General features: G+C 36.2%; 1 protein-coding gene across 9 annotated transcripts in view; it reads right to left on the reverse strand.

Annotated features, from left to right (window-relative positions):
• PDE1A (phosphodiesterase 1A) overlaps positions 1–24,518 on the reverse strand; it is a 489,884-nt gene that overhangs the window by 66,604 nt on the left and 398,762 nt on the right. For all 9 annotated transcript variants that reach the window (XM_072612567.1, XM_072612561.1, XM_072612565.1 and 6 more), the window contains 3 exons: positions 16,963–17,088; positions 11,639–11,740; positions 11,373–11,493 (listed from right to left, as the gene is read on the reverse strand). In XM_072612567.1, coding sequence (XP_072468668.1) covers positions 11,373–11,493; positions 11,639–11,740; positions 16,963–17,088 — 349 coding nt within the window. The remainder of the gene's footprint in view (positions 1–11,372; positions 11,494–11,638; positions 11,741–16,962; positions 17,089–24,518) is intronic.

Raw genomic sequence — 24,518 nt, forward strand, 5'->3', positions numbered from 1 at the left:
ATTTAGGGAGTTAGATAGTATCTTCCTAGTTATACAGTCTAACTCTCTCAGTTAGCTTTGCATGAATTCCCTCTAAAACATGCCAACAAGCTGAAGACCAACCTCTGCTAGAAAGTTTCAGGGAATTCAGACAGGGAATTCAGAAAGTTACTACATTAACCCAAGCCAGGCCACCAACTCTCTTGTTTAGCAAAAGCACATAGCAATGACAAAAATATGGTTTGGAAATTTGTAGGACTTCTCCACCACTGGGCATGTCCCAGAACCATTTATTTGTCTTTTAAGGGCTACCTGATATTCTGCCTTGGATTAGCATCATTTTGGTAGGTTTATACTTATATGTTTTCTTTTATGACCTATTTTTGGTTATACTTATCATTTACTTGATACCAACACTTTGTCCTCCAATTATTCCATTGTTTCAATGGGAAAACAAAGAGCTATTTAGAACCACTCTGTGATGCAGGTTCTAACTATGCATTATAGTTAAAAGCAGGGCCTGTAGGTAGACACATTTAAGCAAAATAGTTTTTTTCTGCCTTGTTTTTCCAATTGATTAAACTTTCAATTGCTAATGTCAAGCTTGCTTCTAAACAAAGCTTTTTGAAGCTTTTCTCCACCTGTACACAGGACACAAAATAGCTGATTGGAAATTGCAAAGTACCCCTTCTCCATCTGGTGTAAATAGCACCAAAGAGAGCGATGTGATAGAAATTGTCAACAAATTGAAGTTTTTTCCCCACTGCATTAACTGAACTGCCTGGTTGTTTTAGAATCTTGTCAGCATAGTGGGCCCAATCAAGAAGATAAATAGAGACAAGTATCTCCAAGCTTTCTTTTCTAAATCATTCTTAGCTTTGCTAATATGTCTATTTTGTATTCTTTGAGCTCAATGAGGACACTGGGATGAATGACCAGGCCTTGAGTTTTCACTGAACCTTACCCTGGAAGGAACTTTTGACTTGGTGCTTTGTACCAAACATAGCTTATTTCTCAGTATAGCTAAATGGTGAAGTAGGCATGTCTACTTCTCCATCAGCTGTTTCCTCAAGTCAGATCCCCAAATGACTGACACTTTGAATTTTGGAAGAAATTTGGATTCAAATTGGGCAAGTATATCATCTACACCTACAAATCTCATGTTGACTTCAAAGGATGCCTATCAAATATTTGGAGTAAAGAAGGGGTAAAAACTGAAGCTGGTTTATTCAAATGATAGAAATTGAGTCAGCACTTGTTTCCTCTTTCAAGGGCCTTCTTTTATCAGGAATTGTAAAACAAAGCCCATCTGATATCTACAGACTATTCAACAGACTGGATATTGGTTAAAAAAAATAACACATTTGTGAGGACTGATCTTCTCCCTCTCCTTCTCCCCAACTCTTGCTGGAGGTTATTTTGCTGTGCTCCCCATGAAAGTAAATCCTACAAAAACGCAGGGTAGATTTATTGTTATTGGAACTTGCCACTAAGCTGAATGCTGTCTCTGCCTTGAGCTCAGATGCTACCTGCTATATAAGGTCCTTTTCGATTTCAACATACAATGTCCTTCACCTCTTCCTTTTGAAATTACTCCCTCTATATTTTGTCTTTTCTTATATGAGAACACGTTGTAGTTCCCAGGTAGCGCTTAAACACCTTGAGGGCAGAAAATATTTCTCTTTTGCCTTTTGTCTCTCTAGAAGCTAGCACAGTGCCTTTTGGTTCCTAGGCACTTATATGCTCATTGAATCAAATTACCTAAATCACCAGTCTTGGGTATCTCTAATTTAGACAAAAAGCACATTCACTATTAAATCTACCAATATTTTCAGTAGAACACCAAAAAAAAGGTGGTGCACAATGTTCTTTGAAAAGGATGTTGTGACCATGCTCTGACTGTAACACAACCACTCTTTCCCCAATACTCTTAAAGTTCACATTCTATGTTACCATTGGCCACCAAAAACATCAAACAGACATGACATTTTTCTTTCCAAGTATTGGCTTATGGTGCTTTTTCCATTAGCTCTTTGTGTCAGGTTTAAAATAGATCTGGAGAATGTAAAACATTTAGTCTTCCAAAATATGCCAAGATCTAGAAATTAGCCTTCTTTTACCAAGAAGTACACTTTGAAGGCTTGTTTTTGTTGCATTTTTATTTTTCAAGATTTGACAGCTGGATGATAAACACTCATAACATGGGAGCTGAGGGCAATGTCGACAGTTAGAACAGTCTTGTTCCAAGTTCTTTTTGTGAGCATAATTTGGGCATTATAACAGTGCATTAAGGTTCTACGTGAAACACCAAGAGAACGGTGGATCACAAAAATAACCGACCCTTGTAGGATGCTTTATATGCACAGAACACTTTGTATATTATCTCTCTTAATTTTCATAAGAAACTTGAGGCATACAGTCCAAGTATTAAGTATTGTTATACATATTTTTATAAATAAGGAAAATGAAGCTCATGAGGTGGAATGACTTGTCAATGTCACACAGCTTACAAATGTCAGATCAAAGGGTTGAAACCCTGTCTTCTGGCTCCAAGTCCAAAGAGTGCTCTTTCCCCCATCCCATCTGCCATCTTTAAATTGCTTTATAAAAGTATAATCTGAGCTTTCTTAGATCAATAAGTCAGCAACCTGTGATCAGATTATAATAACTACATTTTTTTTCCTGTGGTTATCGGCCTATAGATTTTTTTGAACTGACTGGAATAAAGCACAAAAAACTACTTATGGTGATGGAAGAAAAGTACTTCTAATATACTGTCTCCATGGAAACCTGACAAGCCAACCAAGCTACGAATAACAGCAACTTATGTTTGCATAGTGTATAATAATTTACAAAGAACTTTTATTACTAAATCCTATAAGTTGGATACTTCAGGCATTATTATTCCCATTTTATAGATGAAGAAATTGATACACAAGGGTTAAGAGACCTGTCTGAGTTTGTACATCTCAGTAAATGGTAGAAATAGATCTTTCACCCAGGTATTCTAACTCAAAGAACTGTCTACTGTATCATGCCATACTATGCTTCTAGAAATCGAGAGATAGGCATACTACCACTGAAACTATGATCTTTGATGATATACAAAGCACTTTTTGTATTTCCCAAAGAAACTAAATTGATTGACTTTTCTTTGGAAACTTTCTAGCCAAGGTGGCCCAGAATTACTTTGGGTTTCACATAATTCACCATGTTTCTTCAATCTCTGAATCTTTTTGAAACTGGAAGCTCTATCTTGGTAAAATTATTATAAGAAGAAATTTGTTTTTATACAACGAATATAGCAATTGAAAATAAATTCTTCATCATATACATTTATTTTCTCAAAGGTACTTCATAAATCTTTCACTTTTTAAAATTTACGTTGTTGCTGAACTGTATTGTGATATGTGGCTATTATTAAAAAAAACTTAGGTCCCAGAGTAGTTTGTTTATGACCTAATTAAGTTTCACAGATGAAACGATGAGGCAATCCCAACAAAGAATCCATTTCTAGTGTGTTTGTTAACGGTTTATTAGAGTAGATTGTGAGTGCTTCAGTACTTTTGCTGGGCTTTCCAGCACTTTGCTGTCATTTGGGTATTGAAGTTGTCCATTTCTGACCTTTCTTGGGCTATACAATTGCTTCCCTTTGTCCCTAGAGTTCTTTAAAATGATCATTTCTTTTTATACTAAGTGGAACCATCTTATTCATGTAGATGACCTGACCTTTCAAGGTTTCATGATGCCAAACCTTTTCAATCATATGACCTTGACTATTTTGGGTAAATGCATCTGTTTTACTATTGATCATTCTTTAAGGACACAAAAGGTTCTGAGTGCACAGCTGAATAGCTCTTCCTCTAACTTGTAATTCAAATTTCAGTCTCTATGTTATCTGGGAGTTGGATGATTACCTCTCTAGAAAACTGAGAACTCATGTGAAGAACCTCAGAAATATATGACTTCATTTGATTTAATTAATTATTTACCTAATTTCCTAATATTAAGTTTTCTCAAATGTCTTAAGTAGTAACTTTATTTTCAGTTTTAAGTAAATAAGTGTAAAGGATAGCCTAAGCCAGAATAACACAATGAATTATGTAGCCTCTTTCCTGATGACCTACTGGCATTTGTCAGGCAGTTAGGCAGGGCAGTGGTTAAAGCATTGGACTTAAAATCAGAAAGACTTGAATTCAAACCCTGCCTTAAATGCTTACTAACTGCGACTATGGGCAAGTCACTTACCTGCTGCTTGTCTCAGTTTTCCTAATTGCAAAACAAAGATTGTTGGGGGTGGAAGCTCAATTCCATGTGGACAGTCTCAGGCGGGTAAAGGTGGGAACTTCTAAATCTTAGAGTTCTCATGAGGCCCCCCAGAAAACAGCAGGGAATCGAGGAGTGAGACCGAGCAATCTCGTGTATTTCCGCCTCTTCCCGTGAGAAACGTGATGGGAGGAGCATCCCCCTCGAGACTGTCCCGGATCTGGGCACACCTATTGTTATCTAATAGGCACAGTATTCAGGTGCAAACTATGCGGCCGGAGAGCTTAATTAGGATCAGGAAAGCCTGAAGACGCTCTTAGCGCGGAGGGGCCCTGACAGGACAGAAGGCTCCGTTTTCCCTCTCTTCGCTCTCCCCTCCCCCTCTCTCCCCACTTACACTTCTACTTCCAATTTCTTATTATAAGATCTTTGCCTCCTTGGGAGATTTTCTCTCTCCCTCCTAAGGAAGAGCTTCCCCTGCACATGTAACCGAGACCCTGAATAAAGCCTAACCCTTGTTCGACTCCAGAAAGTCTCTTCTCTCATACGTTTATCTGGTTTGGCCAGCCGAAGACCTGGGACAAGTAAGGTAAGACTCGGGTAGCCTTCAGGCCTCTAGGCCTGGCAAAGGATCATAACTGCACCTACCTCCCAAGATCAAATGAAATACTATTTGTAAATTATTTAACTAATCCCTGGCACAAGGTAGGCACTTAATAAATACCTCCTTCCTTCCTTCCTTCCTTCCTTCCTTCCTTCCTTCCTTCCTTCCTTCCTTCCTTCCTTCTCTTCCACATTTACTCAGGCATCATGTGTAAAGTATTGAGGAAGATGAGTTCAAATCCAGTTTCAGACATTTACTAGCTGTATAACTCTGGGCAAGTCACATAACTAGCTTCCTGTTATGCAAAATGGGGATTATAATAGCACCTACTTCTCAGGGTTGTTTTTTTTTTTTTAAGATTAAATGCAATGATATTTGTAAAGCACTTAACACAATGACTGACACATAATAGGTGCTTAATAAATGATTGTTTCCTTCCTTATCTATATTTATTTTGTGTGTAATTTGTATATGCTTATATATTTCCCCACCATTCTGATGGAATAAAAGTTACTTGATGGCAAAGATTATTTCATATCTCTGTACTTACTCCAGTTATCTGGAACTTAGTCCACAATTTTCTCATATTTATTTTAATTAGATATATTTTAGTTTTAATCTAGTCTGAGACCATGATTGTTGCCCCTTATTACTTTTGCATCACTGAGGCATAGTAAATTCTACTCCAATCCTTTATTTTTATTCTATGTGTATCTCTCATTTTTAAATGTGCTTCTTATAAACAATATATTGTTATATTTTTGTTTTTAATCCATTCTGCTGTTTGTTTCCATTTTTGGGCAAGTTCATTTCATTCACATTCAAAGTTATAATTACTAGTTATGCAATTCCCTCCTCACTCTTTTTCCTCACTCTTTCTCCTTCTCTCCCTCTTTTTACCCTTTCTCTCCTCAAAAGTCTAATTTTTTTCTAGCCACTGCCTCCCTAATTCTCATCCATTCTAAGGATCCTTCCCTTAACCTCTCCCTTACCCCTCTATTTCTTGACCTGCACACTCTTCTAGTGCCCACTATGGCTAGTTTTATTCAATATTGTATTAGAAATGCTAGCAATAGGAATAAGAGAAGAAAAAGAAGTCCATTGAAGGAATCAGAATGGACAATGAGGTAATAAAACCATCTCTTCTTGTAGATGATAGATGATATACTTGGAAAATCCTAGAGAGTCAGCTAAAAAGTTAGTTGAAATAATGATTTTACAAAGTAGCAGGATGTACAATAAACCCACAAAAATTATCAGCATTTCTGTTCATCACCAACCAAACCCTGGAAGAAGAAATACTAAGAGATGCATCATTTAAAATAACTGTAGAAAGTATAAAATACTTGGAAGTATGCCTGTCAAGACAAATCCAAGAAGTAAATGAATACAAGTATAAAACATTTTTATACAAATGAAGTTAGATTTAAACAATTAGAGAAATATTACTTGTTCATGGGTAAGCAGAACCAACATATTAAAAATGGCAATTCTACCTATACTAATCTACTCATTCAATGCCATCCCAATTCAATTACCAAAAAAAACTTTTATTAAGTTAAAAAAATAATAACAGAATTCATTGGGAAGAACCAAAAGGTCAAGAATATAAAAGGAATTAATGAAAAAAAATGTAAAAAAGGAAATTTAGCAGTACCAGATCTTAAACTATATTATAAAGCAGTAATTACCAAAATTATCTTGGACTGGCTAAAAAATAGAAAAGTATATCAGTGGAACAGACATACAATACACAGTAGTGAATTATTATGGTAATACACTATTTTGTTAAAAAATTGCTGAGAAAACTGGAAAGCACTCTGGCATAGACCAATATCTTGCACCTTTTATCAAAATAAGGTCAGAATGGATACATGACCTAGACATAAAGAGAGACATCATAAGAAAACTAGAAGAACATGGAACACATTACCTATCAGACTTATGGATAGTTGGAAAATTTATGAAAAAGGAAGAGACAGAGAACATTGTGAGATGTAAATGCATACTTTTGATCACGTGAAATTAAAAAAAAGGTTTTATACAAACAAAATCAATGTAGCCAAGATCAGAAGGAAAGCAGAAAACTGAGGGAAAAAAATGTAGAGACAGATTCTCAGATAAAGGTCTCATTCATGTCTTAAATATATGAAGAACTTAGTCAAGTTTATAAGAATATGAGTCATTCCCTAATTGATAAATGATCAAAGGACATAAGTAGTTTTTAGATGAAGAAATCAAAACTATATATATAGTCATATCAAAAAATTCTCTAAATTACTATTGATTAGAGAACTGGAAATAAAAAAAAAACTTTGAGATACCATCTCATATCTAAAATGACAGAAGGGTAAGTGACAAATGTTGGAGGGTATGTATAAAAATTGGGACACCAATACACTGTTGGTGGAACTGTGAATTGATCCAACCATTTTGGAAAGCAATTGGGAATTATTCCCAAAGAGTTATAAAACTATGTATACCCTTTGATCCATCAATAGTACTATTAGTTCTGTTTTCCAAGGTGATCAGGGTAAAAAGAAAAAGAATCTATATGTTCTAAAATATTTGTAGCAGCTCTCTTTGTGGTGGCAAAGAACTGGAAACTGAGGGGATGCCCATCAATTGGGGAACGGCTAAACAAAGTTGTGGTATATGATTGTGATGAAATACTATTGTGCTGTAAGAAATGATGAGCTGGTTGATTTTAGAAAAACATGGAAAGACCTGCATGAAAATATGAAGAGTGAACAATGAGCAGAACCACAAGAACATTCCATACTGATGGCAATATTGTTTGAAGAACAACTATGAATGACCAAGTTATTCTGAGTATTGTAAATACTCAAGTCAGCTACAGAGTTCCTAGAAAGGAAGATGTTATCCAACTCCAGAGAATGAATTGATCAATAGAAATACACGTAGGATGGTTTTACAGATATTTATAGATCTGTGTCAACTGGTGGCCTTCTTTAGTCAGATGTGAGAAAGGAGTAGGAAGGAAGACAGTTCAGAACTCAGAATGCAAGAAAAAAATCTAATTAAAAAATTTCTCATATTAAAATGATGGGCTTCGACTGGCTTTTAAATTCAAAAATGCCATAAAACTGTTATTTTAGGTCCAGGACACTGAGAGGCAGTCTGGCTAGCAGATAAATAAACAGAAGCTGATCAGAGGATGTGTGATGTAATCCTGCTGTAATCCTAACTGACCATGGTAGGTAAGGTACCAAATGTATTTGAGCTTCATCTGTAAACTGCTGAAGTCCTTCCCAGCTCCATTATTGCTTGATTTTCAAAGTGTGGATTGAATATAACCTGGAAACTACCTTTTCCCTTGGATATAAGATGATTTTTCACATATGATCATTTTTAGTTTTTACTCACATATATTTGAAAGTTACTAAATGGAGCTTAAATGAATGGCTTGTAGGTAATAACAAATTCACTACAATAATAGAGAAATGCTGTCGTAAATCTTGGGAACAGATTGTCAAATTTCCAAGTGACTAGCAATCTACTGAAAGAGAAAACAAACATTCAGCTAACAATGAGAAACTGTCATAGTCTCCTAAATGCTCAGCAAGAGTGTAACTTCTTTAGAATTTTAGTTTCAGTGGTTATAGTCGCATTTAGGGTGTGTGGTGTGGTGTGGTGTTGGGGTGTGTGTGTGTGTGTGTGTGCGTCTGTGTGTGAGAGAGAGAGAAAGAGTCTTGCCTCTGATAAATACTAACTTTGTGACAATGAGCCAACTTGCTCAGTGCCTCCAGGCAATGTTCTAAGGCATGAGTTAGTTGCATTAAAAGTTGCCAATATGCATCGGTGAAGAGGATGTAGACCCTGGAATTCCCCGAATAGTTGAAATCACAAAGCTGAAATTGCTTTTCTCCCAAAAAATCAACAATATAGATATACTCATTGACTGACTGAAAATGAAGAGTGCTGTTAAGTATCAAATTTAACTGTAAATGATATAAAACCTCATGAAAACACATAGAAATGAAAGTTCTCCTTAAGAAATAGCCTAAAGAAAAGTGTGTGTCACAACATGCTTTGTATACAGGAAGCAGGCACTGCTCTTTATGGAGTTTCTAACTGTACTTCAGAAAAGAGGATGGAAAGTCCCATATTTATATAGCTTTTCTATTCATAGCAGCATTTCTTTTGTGGTAACCAAGTGGGGGCCCATACATTTAGGGAATGGTACATAAATGTTCTACAAACTGTGGTACATTAATGTAATGGAATATTGTTGTAAGAGAAGAAATGACAAATATGAGAAATTCAGAGAAATACAAGAAGGTTTTTATGAACTGATGCAAAGTGAAATAAGTCAATTAGGAAAACAATACACACAACATTTATGACAGTGAAAACAAAAGACATAGACATATGCCATATAATTATAATGGCTAAACTTAACCTCAGAAAAGAGTTGAAGAAGTAAATATCTTTCCTTCATATTTTTTTTTTTTTTGGAGAATTAGGGGACGTAGGGTGGACTGTTATACTTGTCAGATTGTGATGTAAAAATAAAAGTACCAAGGAAACTTCAAAGGAAAGGTTATCGATGGATTTATACTGATTCATTCACACTCCTCATGACAAAAGGTATGTATGTGTGAGATGTAGGCTGGTTAGGGACATAGCGTGGAAACAAGAAACATAGAAATACTAAAACCTTGAGATGGCAGCCTGATTGCCATCTTACTCTCAACTCTTATTAGCCTAATAATGAGAATGTTATCAAAACACAGGAAAACATGCTGGGCTCAGAAGCCCTGGATCCTAAAACCAGCTTTGCTGCTATTACTTACTGCCACTTATATATCCTTGGATACTTCCTTAGGCCTTGGTTTCCTTATCTGCAAAATGAGGCAGTTGAACTCGATTACCTCTAAAGTCTCTTCCAATTTCCAAATTTAGAAGAAACCTAAGGCTGAAAATGCAACCCTATAAGAGTTATCTTCAGACTTTAATGGGATAGGAATCTTCCCCTGAAAGGTCTGCATTGTTCTAGAATTCAAACTGACTAATACTATTACTAATCTTTGAGAGTGCTGGGGTACCATGATTTACACCACAAATAGTATGTGCAATACATACATATATGCATATGTGTATATGTGTGCACAGGCATGTACATGTACTATACATATATGCATTTGTATAAATAACACATATATATGTCTATGTATTGGTCTAGACCTATTATTGCATCCATGTGGAGAAATCCCTGTTCTTGAAACTTGTGCCACAGTGCAGATTAGCACATCTTCTGTAATTTATAATCCTAGAGAGCTTTGAGAAGTTATTGCTAAGTATGTCAGGAGCAGCTAGGTGGTACAGTAGATACTAGCTGTATGACCCTGAGCAAGTCACTTAACCCTTATTTGTCTCACTTCCTCATCTATAAAATGGACACAACAGAGAAGGAAATGGCAAACCACTCCAATATCTTTACCAAGAAAATGCCATGGACAAAGTCTATAAGGTCGTATAGAATCATCAACAACAACAAATATGTCAGAGTTCATACTTGAATGAAGTTTCTGCTAGCTCTAAGACAGATCCTCTGTTTGCTACCCTATGCTACCTTTCAGGTACCAGTATCTGCCTCTGTCTATCTTTCTTTCTTTCTTTCTTTCTTTCTTTCTTTCTTTCTTTCTTTCTTTCTTTCTTTCTTTCTTTCTTTCTTTCTTTCTTTCTTTTTTTCTATCTGTCTATCTATCTATCTATCTATCTATCTATCTATCTATCTATCTATCTATCTATCTATCTATCTATCATCTATCTATCTTTCTGCCTGTTTGTGTATTTATCTCTGACCTGTCAGCCTTTTGGACAATTCTAGTGCGTATTACCAAGGTTATTTGTTTGGGGATTTGTTTCTTTGGTAAAAAAAGAACTTCCTAAAATGTCAAATAGAATGATCATAAACTAGCTAAAACAGTCAAGACAAATTTGAGTATCCAGACTATATAGAAATTAACCAACTACCTCTTGAATTATATGCCCTGGATGTTTCATGACTATGCTCTATATAAATAGATAGTAAAACTTGCAGAAATATTTCATTTTCCACTTTATCATTATCTCCAGAAACTCATTTTCCTTCAAGATGACATCAAATCTGAAGCTCATACCTCCTCAGTACTCCCTAGCCCTGGGCCCTTTCTTCAGTCTAATTAAAGAAGGTGGAGGGTGGATAATGGAGTTCTTTCCAGATCCTCCATGTATGAAAGGCAGCCACCTTGTCATTCCCGACCTGGATGTAAACTTCATCATCCCTCCTCTCCAACCCCTTAACCCTGCCTAGTACCTTTCCTCCCTCTGCTCCCCCACTCACTCCCCTGCTTTTCAGTTTATTTTTATGTGCTGTCTCTCTCTTTAGACTGTGAACTCCTTGAGAACAAGGTCTGTCTTTGTATCCCCAATGCTTAGCACAGTGCCTAGCACATAGTAGGTGCTTAATAAATGTTTATTGACTGACAGATATTTTCACATAGTTTGAAATAGGCACCTGTCGAAAAAATTCTTCCATCAGGGCCATGGTCCACCGGTGATGTAGTTCCCAGGTTTTTGCTGGATGGCTTATGTCTGCGGCATGGAGAATCAGGGACATGGCTTTGGCTTTGTCTATCCTGTGAAATCAAGGACATGCTCTGATTATCAGAACAAAGGTACCTTTCAAAAGATGTCTATCATTCCCAGGGCCCCACTAAAATCTGCTTTTAAAAGATTAAACGTTTCAAGATGAAAAAGACAAGAAAGGAAAAAGAAACCTACCCCTCTGGCTGCTGCAAAGTGCTCCTAATAGTTTTAATTTGCTGGAAATGACCTGACATATCAGTGGATAAAACCATCTCAATAACCAGGCTCCGAAGATCCCTGTAAGACATTTAAAGGAGGTTGATTCATTTGGTATCTTATTCGCTTGTCATGGAACATTTGCTTCACTAACGTTAATCACATTTTTTCTTCTTTCTGAAGAGAGATAGGCACATTATTGCTATTAATTGTAATTAAAAGGAGCATCATTATTGTAATCTTTATAGTCTTGATGGACTTAGGCAGGCAATAAAACTGTTCCTTGGGAATGAGGTTATTTGAGATCAGTCCTAAGAGGAAGGAAACTCTTTACAAGTATTGCCTTATTTCAAATGAAAACATTTTAATTCATCCTCAAGAGGGGAAAAATTACTTTGGGTTCACAAAATCTTCCTAGCATGCAAAAAAAAAAAAAATAACAAACAACCTATTGGGTTTAATACTGCTTTCTAGGGTCCTAGAAAGTGTATGACCTAAGAGATGACATTGGGAGTATAGGGAAGGGTTTAGACAGGCAGAGTACTGAAATGGTGCCTTCTTGAAAGACAATACACACATTAGCAGAAGACCGTGAGTCGGGGAAGTGCTGGGGATGAGGTGAAAATCTTCAAAGGAATGGCAGGGAAATTGGAAATAGGTTCATAGAAGTGAGGCAAAACCATTTATAAGGGTATGTGATTTTTTCAGGGTGTGTATTCTTTTTCAACCAAAGAAGAAGATAATTTATCTATGACTATGAGATAAGTCCCAGGGAATTGCCTGAGGCAGATAAAGATTAAGTAAATTGCCCAGGATCTAACAACTAAACAAGAAAGGTATTATTTGAACCTGGAACTTCTTGACTGTAAGCCAAGCATTTTCTCTGCAATTCTATGCTGCCTCTATCCCTGAGGTCAAGTAACTAATTAGTGGTAACATTAAAACTTGGAATCCTGATTTTTAGCAAATATTTTACCAAATGTGAATCTTAATTTCCTTACTTCAATTTGCTTTCCTAAATTCCGTTTTATTTTCCCCTCTGTTTCTACACCCTCTTCCTGGGGCTGAGCCAAATTGCAAATTGAAGTGGAACTCTGAGCCTCTGGGAAACAATATTTTTTATGATCATCTAGAGTACCAAAACGATGCTTTCGGCAATGAATCTGTGAATAAGGCAAGAGTTACTGTCACATCCTAAAGAGTAGGACTGCTAATTCCTCAGACTAAACAAGTTTGCCAAGAAGGAGGCTGACTCTGCAAATATGTGTGTGCTCCAGGAAATCCAATGTTTACTTCTGTGAATGAGGTCACAGAATATTTTCCTAGAACCCAAACTTCAAAAATATGACATCATATTAATATGTCTAATAAAGTGAGAGTAACTGAGGTTAGAGGTTCAACTTGAATGATCTCCAAAGGGTATTGTTGAAATAGTTTAGATGACTTAATTAAACACTTTAAAAAAAGGGAATGTCCATTTGAATAGTGTCATGTCAGTAACTTCTTAGATATGCAAGATTATAAAAAATATATGCATGTGTATTTATAAATATTAATATATTAACATATATAAATAAATGTATATATGGAACATATGTACTATATATACATATATACAAATATATATGTATGTGTATATATATATATATATGTATCAGCTTATGTGATGCAATGGATAAGGTTCCAAGTCTGGAGTCAGGAAGACTCATATTCTTGATTTCCAGTCTGACCTCAGACACTTACTAATTGTATAATTGTAGGCAAGTCCTTTAACCCTATTTGCCTCAGTTTCTTTGCCAAGAAAACCCCAAATGGGGTCATGAAGGGTCAGACATAACTGAAATGGTTGAACAAATGCAAAAATATATATACACACATTTAAATCTTCTTTTATTGTTAAATTAGTGAGAGAAATGCTTGTTTCTCTTATATTAGTAACCAATTATTGAATTAGAACTAGGGTCTTTCCATTTTCTATTTCCTCATTCAGAAATCAGCCCCTGCAGGTTATTGAGAGAGCTTTTGAAGTATATGCAGGGTTAATAATGAAATGAAATCTTGGGAGAGACTTACCCTACTGAGAAAATTTAGATCTAATCCAAAGATAAAGAGAGTTTGGTTCAGATGAGTTCCAGCCTGTTGTGTTTTGTCCAGACTGATCTGAATGGAAGTGGGTACCCCCTTTTGTCTAGATTGCCCTAGATAGGGGTGGTCTAGACAGAGATAAATCTCTTTGTCCATGACTGAGTGATCAGAGTCACATCCTCCACCCCTCATTAGAAAAAACCCACTTCTCATTATAATATTCATTCTCTCATTAATTGTTAACCAGAGTTGATTGCCACCTGTCCAGACCACCCATTCTTCCAAGAGCATATAAGTATTGAGAGACATTTATGTTTTATCTTTGGTTTATGAGAGGCAGCCAAATGACTATCCTTTTATTAATTATTAATATCCATAATTAATAAAATGATTAATTACCCAGAAACTATCCCTCAAGTATTTCATACCTCATACTAGGAAGTTTACATTTTCCTTGTAATTTTAATAAAAGAGAAGTCATTAAAGAGTATTTAATGAAAGAATTATTATTTTCCAACTTTCACTAAAATAAGTACCAGGATTACAGGCTGTAGCAATTAACCAAAACATCTGTTAGACAAACAGAAGGGTATTATTAGAAATATGAACTACTTTATTAAGAAATGTATTTCCTGTGTGTGTGTGTGTGTGTGTGTGTGTGTGTGTGTGTGTGTCTGAGTGGAAGTTGCAAAGAGGCTGATGTGAAGAAAAACCATTAGAGCTACCCAAAAGCAGAATGGGCTTGGTCAGAAGGCAATAGTGATGATGGTTGATGATGGTGATGATAGTGAACATTTATACAGCATCTATTAAGTTCCAGGCATTACGCTTAGTACTTTACAAACATTTCCTCATTCGATCCTCACAATAATCCTGCAAGGATAATAACCTGCTGTTATTATCCCCATTTTACAGTTGAGGAAACCGAGGTAGACAGAGGTTAAATGACTTGCAGGTTAAGGTCACACAGCAAGTAAGTGTTGGAAGCCAGATTTCAACTCGGGTCTTCCTGCCCCCAAGTCCAATGCTCTTTCTACTTAGTCACCTTGCTGCCCTGTAGTATTTTCCCCTCTCAGCGGAAATCTTCAAGTAAAGGCTAGAGAGTCACTTCTCTGATGTATGTTGTAGAGAGAAATTCTTGTGAATTCTGTGAAACAAAATGATGGTCTGCAAATGGAGGGTGATTTGGATGCAATCTCTTAAAGGAGTCTTTAGAAACTCCAAAAAGCCATTATCTCATCCCTTTTACTCATAGCCTTTACTAGCTAAGACCCAGTACACATTAAGCCACTCTTTACAAATGAATAGTAAATTAGAGCTCTAAATGGTTGGGGGGTTTTTTGTGTTTGATCCTACAGCCTCAAAAGACTGCAGATTTAGAACTGGAAGGGAATTTAGAAGCCATATTTTCCAAACTCCTCATTTAATAAATGAAAAAATGGAGGTACATGATGATTAACTAACTTGTCAAAGGTCACATCCTGTAATGTTCATTATGTTAATGAGTTAAAAATAACATGCAATCTTTTATGGGTTCTACACATACATTCTTATTAAACACATTTTCACATTAGTCATGTTGCATAGAAGAATTGAAATGAATGGGAGAACCCATGAGAAAAAGACAAAACAAAACACAACAAAAGGGAAAATAGTCTGCTTTCCAATGCTATAGTTCTTTCTCTGGATGTGGATGACATTTTGCATCAAGAGTACTTTGGAAACGTTTTAGATCATGGGTGATATTTTTGAGTGAGACATAAATATAGAAACAAAGGACAGAAGTTTGGTGAAGCCTTGTGGGACCTAAAGCACAGACCTGGCAACATCATTCTCCTTCCCAAGAAATTCCAAAGTCTCTTTACTGCCTCAAGGAAAAAACAGAAATATGTTGTTCATTTCCAGCACTACTATTTTTCTTCGTGTACTCTCTGGTCAAATCAAACTGACTTTCTTACTGTTTTTTAATTTCATCTTTGCTCCTGTTCTTATAATTGAATATGTTCCCTTGTCTCATTTGCTTCTTGGAATCCCTTCTTTCATTCAAAACTCAGCTCAAGCCCTATCTCCTACATGAAGCATTGCCACAGTCTCTACTGCCTATCTCTAACCTCTCCCTCCATTATGTTATAGACATACACACACACACACACACATACACACACACACATACACACATTGTCTTACATAACTCCTTGATGGAAGAGACTGTTTTGCTTTTGTCTTTTCTCTCCCCCCAACCCAGAACTTAGCACAGTGCCTGTAACTTTTTATGTATTTAATATGTTATTATGGATTGATCTGTTGGGCTGAGTATAATGATACAGCAGCTTGATTTAAAGGAGTTAAAAAGATGGAACTTGGAATAGTAGAGAATGCTGTCTTCCAAGAATTTGTGATTAAGATTCTTCAGAAGATCCTTTGAAGGTCTATAATTCTCTGTAGACTAACCATGCCTATAGTTAGAATTCCTTTCCTAAACTATAGATTTTTAGTGAAAACCTCTCAATAAATTGGCAAATAGTACTATACTCATGTCTAAGACAGATATATTTTCTACTATTTTAGTTAATGCCTAAAGAATGTCAAAATTGCTAGCAAATCAGTGGGAAAATATCAATTAACACTTATTCTCTAGGTTACCAAGTAACTGATTTCTTCGTATTCTTTCCTTTCAGCTGACTAAAATGATCAGTTGTTCATTCAGGAATGGCCTCGGTGTAATGGATTTTCTTTAGGTCTTTGAATGTAGTATTGCATATGATATATAACTTATGAATAACCCTCAGAATATAGATAAATGATGGATAGATAAACTATTACATAATCATTACACATATAACCTGCTAATAAGTACTCCTTTCTAGAGACAGCCTACAATAGTTTAAACGTACTAAAGTTTAACAGAATTTCATTTTCAATATATTTCTAGTGATATTGATTGTATGACTATTTTTTAGGGCCAAATTCTCAAGAGAAATGTAAAAACTCAAAAGCTGTGAGTGAAGATGCTTTCTAGTAAGATTCTACAGTTTCAAAAATTTGTCAATTTCTTGAAGTTCTATAACTTTTAAGATGTGTGAATTCTCTTCACATTCAAAAATGTCTCCCCAAACTGGAAAATGTCTCTAAAGAATAAACTCTGCTTAGTCGAGCAAAGAGGAAAGATGAAGATTGCTTGACTGATTGAACTTCCCCGGGGGCCCTTTAGGACTTACCTCCAGTCATCTTTGGATAAATTTGCCAAAATGTTCATTTCTTCCTTTTGCATAAGCCTATACACTGCACTCACGTGATGATTTTCCAGGACAGAACGATCATTGTATAAAATTGCAACGTCTGACCTAGGTACAAAAATGAATATACATGGAGGTATTAGATGGAGTATTTTAAAAATTCAGCGTTACTGGTGTCTTCCCCTTCATGATGAACATATTTAACCCTTCAAATGTGACAGCATTTGATCTGATTTCACATATCCTAGCTAAATAAAGGATAAAATGTATTAGCACATCCTGCTTTTAACCTATAATCAATTTTTTTTTTTGCAAGACCTGTGATTTCATTGCAAAGTGCCTTTTGTAGATGAATTTGGAGTATGGAATTCCAAGTTAAATCCCACTTCTTATATATACTAGCTGTGTGAGAAGGTTGGAGAATTTATTTAACTTCTTCATGCCTCAGGTGACTCTATAAGAGTATGTGTACAGGGCAGTAGCTAATCTTCCTTGATAAAAGTTATTCACCAGTAGGTCCCTTTACCAAAGAAATCTGAGCAATACTAGTAGTAGAGAAATGTACTGAAGATACAAAGGTACTATAAAATTTCTTCATTGTCAATAAATACACTAGGTGTTTTGGCTTTCTTGGCACCTCTACCTAGGTTGGACAGATTAGTGTCTATATTTCCTCTCATGGAGTAAAGCTTTCCTATGTACTATATGTGTTATATAACATTTATGATCTTAATTTGACTATTTTTTCCTATGCATATGGACATATTCCAATGTATAACATATAAAACAAATGACAGCTGTAAAGCTGTTAAATAAAATGAAAAATATAACCTTAAAGTCAATATAAATCTCCAATATCAATTCATATCAAAGATCAAGAACTTAATACAATAAGGGGTTTGTTCCTCTTAGGTGTCTTCATGTAACTTGAGCATCAAATCAAATCGTAGAGTATTAGTCACAAAACCTTAGGATTGGAAGGTGTCTTCATGATCAGCCCATATAAACCCTTCATTTTACAACTGACAAAACTGAAGTCTGGAGATTTCAGATTTGCTTATGCCGCTCCTTTCCATCCATGGAAAGGTCATGGAAACCATTATCATGAGTTCCTAGTAAGGGGGTAGCTGAGCAGTGGAGCAAGAGAGTTGAGTCTTTAGAGTAGGTTATTGTAAGTTCTCAAAATGTTAGCTTCATTTTATATTTAAGCAAAAGTACAAAATCACATTCTCAAGTCAAATATAAATAATTGTTAGATAATCTGAACTATTATTTATCACTATCTGAACACATGATGGAGAAGTGACTGTAGTTCTGAATTCATTTTGAAGAAAAACTACTTGTCCAATTCTAGGCTATGACATGAATCTTACTTGCTATATGCTATGTGTAGTAGTATTGTTTCATGTGATATCATGGAAAGAAGACAGGATTTTGAGTCAGAGGGTTTAGGTTCAAATTCCAGTTCTTCACTGTGGGCAAGTCTCATCTTTAACATGACTGGGTTAGATTAGATGACCTCTAACTTACTTTCTGGTTCTAAAGATATGATGTTGGCTTCATTATTAAGTAGTCCAAATACGATATTGTGGACAAAAACAACGTGATATTTAACATTGGTCCTCCACTTGAGCTTCATGTTACTTCTGGAAGTAGCCCATTTGTGATTGTGAGGTTTTCCTGACCCCAAATCTAAACTTTCCTCTTTGCAACTTCTATTCATTGGCCCCTCTGGAGCAAAATAGAAGGGGTCCTATGTTTGGCATTTCAAGCTCTTTTAGACGCAACCTATCTTTCCAGGCTTATTGTAAATTTCTCTCTGTCATGTATTCTAAGGCCCAGTCAAAAGGGCTAACTGATGTTCCCTATAAATGAAACTCCATTTCTCCTAGTCTTGCAATGCCCTGAATTCTTACCAGTACCTCATGAATGAATGAAGTCTAATGTCCCCTTCACTTGACAACTCTATAACTACTACAAGGGCTAAGTTTTCTCTTCTGTAGGCCAAATATCTCCAGTTGTTTCAACAGTTGTGTATGTTGTATAATCTTTGGTCTCCTTGACATCCTGATTATATTGTCTGGAGGTACTTGTTGGTGTCCTTTCCAAAGTGTGGCACATAGAAATGAAAACAGTACTCCCCATGTGATCAGCGCAGGGTAGAAGACAGCAAGGTCACCACCTTCCTTGCTGTGAACAACATACTGTATATAGTTTGAATTCATTGCACTGAAAGTATATAAATTAGGAAAAGCAAAGTTTACTGTTTCTGAGGAAGAAATGTTGGCAGGCCAGGGGATTTCCTGGGGGGAAAGAAAGTACTAAAGGCTTGCCATGGCCTGGATTCTTCCTTTATCTTCAATCATTTCATCACAAATTTTGTCACTTATCAAAGAGTCCCTCTTGTCATGAATTACTAACCATAAACCATATTCCTCCCATATTGGACAACAGGTTTCAAATGAACCCTACTCATATGTTGTCTTCCTCCTGTTTGTAAGCTCCTTGAGGGCAGGGGTTATCTTTCTTTGTGCTTTTATTTATAAGCCCAGTGCTTAGCACAGTGCAGGGAACATAGTAAGCATTTAATGAACACTTGCTGACTTGAAAGAAAATACCCCAAATCATAAAACCCTTACTATTGAAACACACAGTATAGCCAAATATTTGTAGAGAGCAGATATTCTCTTTACAGAGGACTCTCCATGCAGAGGAACTCATAATCCCAGAATTTTTAGAGCTAAAAGGGACCTTGGTGAATATTTAGCCCAATTGACTCAGTTACCTCATTTTATGCATTAACAAATGGAGGTTCAGAGAAGCCAGATTAACTTGCCTAAGATCACACAAGCAATTTTTAGCAAAGCTGAGAAATGAACTTAGCTCCCATACTGACCCCTATGCCAGTACCTTTTCCACTACATATCACTAGCTCTTACCTAACAGGATCCATTGAGTCCCAATAACTCAATAGTTACCTCCAGGGAGAATTTCCAGTCCTCCCCTGTATGACCATGACAAATAAAGAACCATCCTTTTTTGTGCCTTATTAATGGATTTAAATTTCCAATAGACCATTATACTTTATTAGCTTATCAATGGAGCACTGCCTTCCCATTATTCCAGCTATTTTAACCTTACCAGTCATTTTATAAGGAAGCAGGGCATTGCAAGACTGGGAGAAATGGAATTTTGTTTATAGTTCACCATTTTGGCTGGTCCTTAGAATACATGACAAAGAGGAATTTACAACAAAGAAGGAGGCATCCATTATGATTTCGTAGCTAGACTAGTGTTGATCAAAATAAAAACCATGTAGGGGCACAGATTAGTGACAGTTGAGTCAAGTCATCAAGCACTTATTATGATGTGCTAAGAACTGTGCTAGGCACTATAAATACAAAGAAAGGCAAACAATAGCCACTATCCTCAAGGACCTAATGGGGAGAGACAACATGCAGACAACTACATACACCCAAGATATAAACAGATTAAACTGAAGAGAAACTCAGAGAGAAGACACTGACATTACTGGGGTTTGGGGAGGGGCTGGAAAAACTTTTTGCTGAAGATGGGATGGATTCTGTTTCTGCCACAGTATCATTTCATCAGACCCTGCTCCTCTCCCACACATTAGACACTTAGCTCAAAATCTCAACATTTTTTCTGCCTTCTCACCCCTCTCCTCCACATTTCCCAAGGTCTTGCATAATGGATAGGCAAGGCTAAGATCTATCCTCCATTAAAAAAAAGAGAGGGCCTTTAGCATAAATAGGATGCTCAGAGTCTTTCATCTAAACCACAGTTGGTTTCTCTAGACTTAGTTTCCTTAAGTCTAGAATGAACTAGTTAGATTAAAAAACTTTCTGGGGCCCTTTTTAGCTCTTTCATTTTAAGGCTATGTAACTATGATTGTCAAAAGGATGATTATATACATTCAATGCGTACCTCTAACAGGTATTTTCTTTTAATGTTTTGCTCCTGACTGTAAGTTAAAGAAACCCAACCACTTATTGAAAACTGAAAGATAATATCAAGAAAACTACAAAAAAGCCGATATACAGTATTTGTTTAAGGCAGAATGAAAAAGAGCTGGCCAAGTAATATATCCCTGTTTATTTCTAGTCTCTCACTGACATCATGGGAAAATCTAAGATTTCCCACACACAAACACACACACACATATACATGCATATAAAATTACTTTAAATGTAGACCCTGTTGACCCACATAATTAATCATATCAGTTTTTGTCAGTGTTATGATGTGATATGACTTCAAATGCCACCATATCTTGCTTTCAGCAATAAACAGAAATTATTTTGAAGGGCTAGATTTAGTTGTGGAGGACTGGGCCCTATTGCATCCATAAATCTAACAGGATCCTGAGAATAAAGAGCATTTGGTGGGGGGCAGGGCTGTACTTTGCAATATTCTTGACGTGCTAAGAAAAGAGCAGGACTCCAAACAAGACCGGTATCCATGGTAATATATGACTCTACAGTCTCATCCTGAAAAGAGGAAATTACTGCCCTTCCTTTTTTATTTTGCTGCAGTTTAAGGACTTCATGATTCATATCAACATTGACTCCAATTTTTCAGTTGGGTTCCCAAGCACTTGACCTCTCATTCATTCATTCTTAAGCATGATGGAACTGTGAAGCCCTGAATTGGTCTAACTGGAAATGGTCTAACTCCAAATATGGAGACTGAAAACAGAGTACAATTCACCAAACTTTGACTTATCAATGTCAAGAATGCTTTTTAGGTGGATAATGGATAGAAACAGAACTTAAAATTTCACCAATGTTGGGAACTCATGGATGGAAAGAAAACTCCTTCTACCAACACAGGTTGACACTTTTTCTGCAACTTTGAGTGTTAGAGGGTCACCTAGAAGACTGAGAGGTTAAGTGATCTGCCCATGGTCATAAATGGCACATGAACCCAGGTCATCCTAGCTCTGAGGTAGCTGCTTCATTCAATAATCTATGGTGCCTCTCATGAGTGTTACTGGTACATTCGTGTGTGTGTGTGTGTGTGTGTGTGTGTGTGTGTGTGTATGTGTGTATGTGTGTAGTGAGAGGGAAAACGAAAGGGAAAATAATGCTCTACCCTTGCACTAATGGCAGATGTGAAGTCAGTTATGACATGATCTTCAGTCTCATGTGTAGGAACTGAAATAATTATCCTTGTGAAGTATCTGATCTTTTCTTCTGGAAAACTAACAGATAAGCAGTTGACACAGACAAAAACAAACTAATATACTGCTTAATTTCTCTGTTAATACAGAGTATCTTACCAAGGTAATATTAGGGAATATAACTGCTTCATTTTCATTTAAATTGACCAGAATTCCCATCTCATTAAAAATCTTTATCTGATTGTACACTGACTATGCTTAATTGTTTCATCTCTTTTTTCTCTTTATTTTTTGTGCCTCTAGCTTAAATATAACATTCATTTGTCCATTGGATCAATCAACAAATATTTGCTGACTGTCTGCACTCTTCAAGTTATTATTATGCTGGCTGCTAAGGGGAAATGCAAAGAAGACATAGCCATTGTCTTGTATGAATTGAGAGCCCAGTAAAGAATTTTCCTGAATTCAAATCTGACCTCAGATACTTATTAGCTGTGTGACCCTGGGCAAGTCACTTAACCCTGTTTGCCATAGTTTTCTGTAAAATAAGCTGGAGAAGAAAACGGCAAATTAGTCCAGTATCTTTGCCAAGAAAACCCCAAATGAGGTCAGGAAGAGTTAGAAACACTGAAAAACAACAACAAAAAGGAAGATAATACATACACCTAAATACAACCCTACATAACATGTGACACCAGAGAGACCTGAAATGCTATCAGAGTTCAGAGGATAGATCATTCTCATCTTGGGAAGCCAGATAAGGCTTCACAGAGGGAAAGGCATTTGAGTTGACATAATAGATTTACAGCTAGAAGGAACCTTAGTGATCATCTAGCCCAATCCCCTCATTTTGGAGATGAGGAAACTGAGATGGAGAGAAATCCAAGCCCAGTAGGCTTTCCTCTACGTTGCATAGCAGGCTTTGAACAACAGGTAGGAATTCAACAGCTGAATGAGACAATATTGCAGGTAGAGACTCGATATTGTGGGCAAAAGTAGCTAGGTAAAGAGGTAGTTAGGTGGCTAATGGATTAAGCTCTTCCCCTGGCATCGGGAGGACCTCAGTTCAAATTTGACCTCATATACTTAGGAGCTGTGTGAACCTGGGCAAGTCACTCAACCCTTATTGTCTAAAACAAACAAACAGTTAATAAAAAGAAACTACCACCTCCATAAAAATAGCTAGGTAAGACAGCATGGAATGTACTTAGCAAATAGTCAAATATGATTGGAACATAGGATATGTAGGTGAGTAAGATTTGCTTAGAAATGCGAAGTGAGAAGTATTACAGATATCACATATCATTTCTTGCAAGGTAATTGTAACAACTAATTTTTGTTCAGCTTTAAGTCCCTGGATGAAGTGATATGAGGGTAAAGACAAGGGAACCTGGGGAAGGGACAAATGGTTTCTTTAACTCTTACATGCATGGGATGACATTTTAACCATAATAACAGGCAATTTAGTGCTTTAATTTTTGTTTTAATGCATTAATTCATATGAAGCTCAGAACAACATTGTGAGAATGATAATAAAAGATGAATTATTTTACTCACTTTACACTTTGGAAAATTGAGGCTCAGAGAAGCTTGCCCATGGTCACACAGCTAGCAAGTATCACAGATGAAATTTGAACCTAAGCTTATCTGATTCCGGTTTCAAAATTCTATGCATGATGCCATATTGCCTCAATAAGGAATTGATTCAATCAGTAACTAAGCATTTATTATTAATCTACCATGTGCCAAGCACTATGCTAGGAAAGGCAAAAAAAAAAAAAAAAAAGCCCCTTCTTTCATGGATCTCACTAAACCTAATATTAGCATTCAACGACCAGAAGAGATTAGAATCTATAATATAGGTATCCAAATGTTTCCAATTCACTTTTCTATGCCCTGGCCAGGCTTCACTTAGAGTACCATGTTCATTTTAAGGTGCCACATTTTAGGAAAGGAAGGTCATTGACAAAATGAAACATCTCTAGTCTCTAACCATGATGGTAAGGAGACTTGAATACTTCTCACATGACCATACATTAGAGAAACCATGGATCTCACAAGCTGAAAAAAGAAGACAAAATAGAAATGGTCCTTGTCTTAAATTGTCTAAATGGATTTGTATTTTGCTGTTTGATTCCAGAAAAGAGAGCATAAATGTGGAAAGTTAAATGGAGGTAGATGTCAGTTCAATAAAAGAAATAGCTTCCTAGTAAATAAAAGTGTCCAAAAATGCAACATTCATCCCTTGGAGATAGTATATTCCCTGACATTGGAGGTTTTCAAGTGGATACTTGGTGATTACTTGACAAGGATATGGAAAAGGAAAGGAGTTGGTAAGGAGAAAAGAAGTTATGAATAGATAACCTCTGAGATCTCTTCCTGTTATGTAATACCG

The sequence above is a fragment of the Notamacropus eugenii genome, chromosome 5 (assembly GCF_028372415.1).
Source record: "Notamacropus eugenii isolate mMacEug1 chromosome 5, mMacEug1.pri_v2, whole genome shotgun sequence".
Taxonomy (NCBI): Eukaryota; Metazoa; Chordata; class Mammalia; order Diprotodontia; family Macropodidae; genus Notamacropus; species Notamacropus eugenii.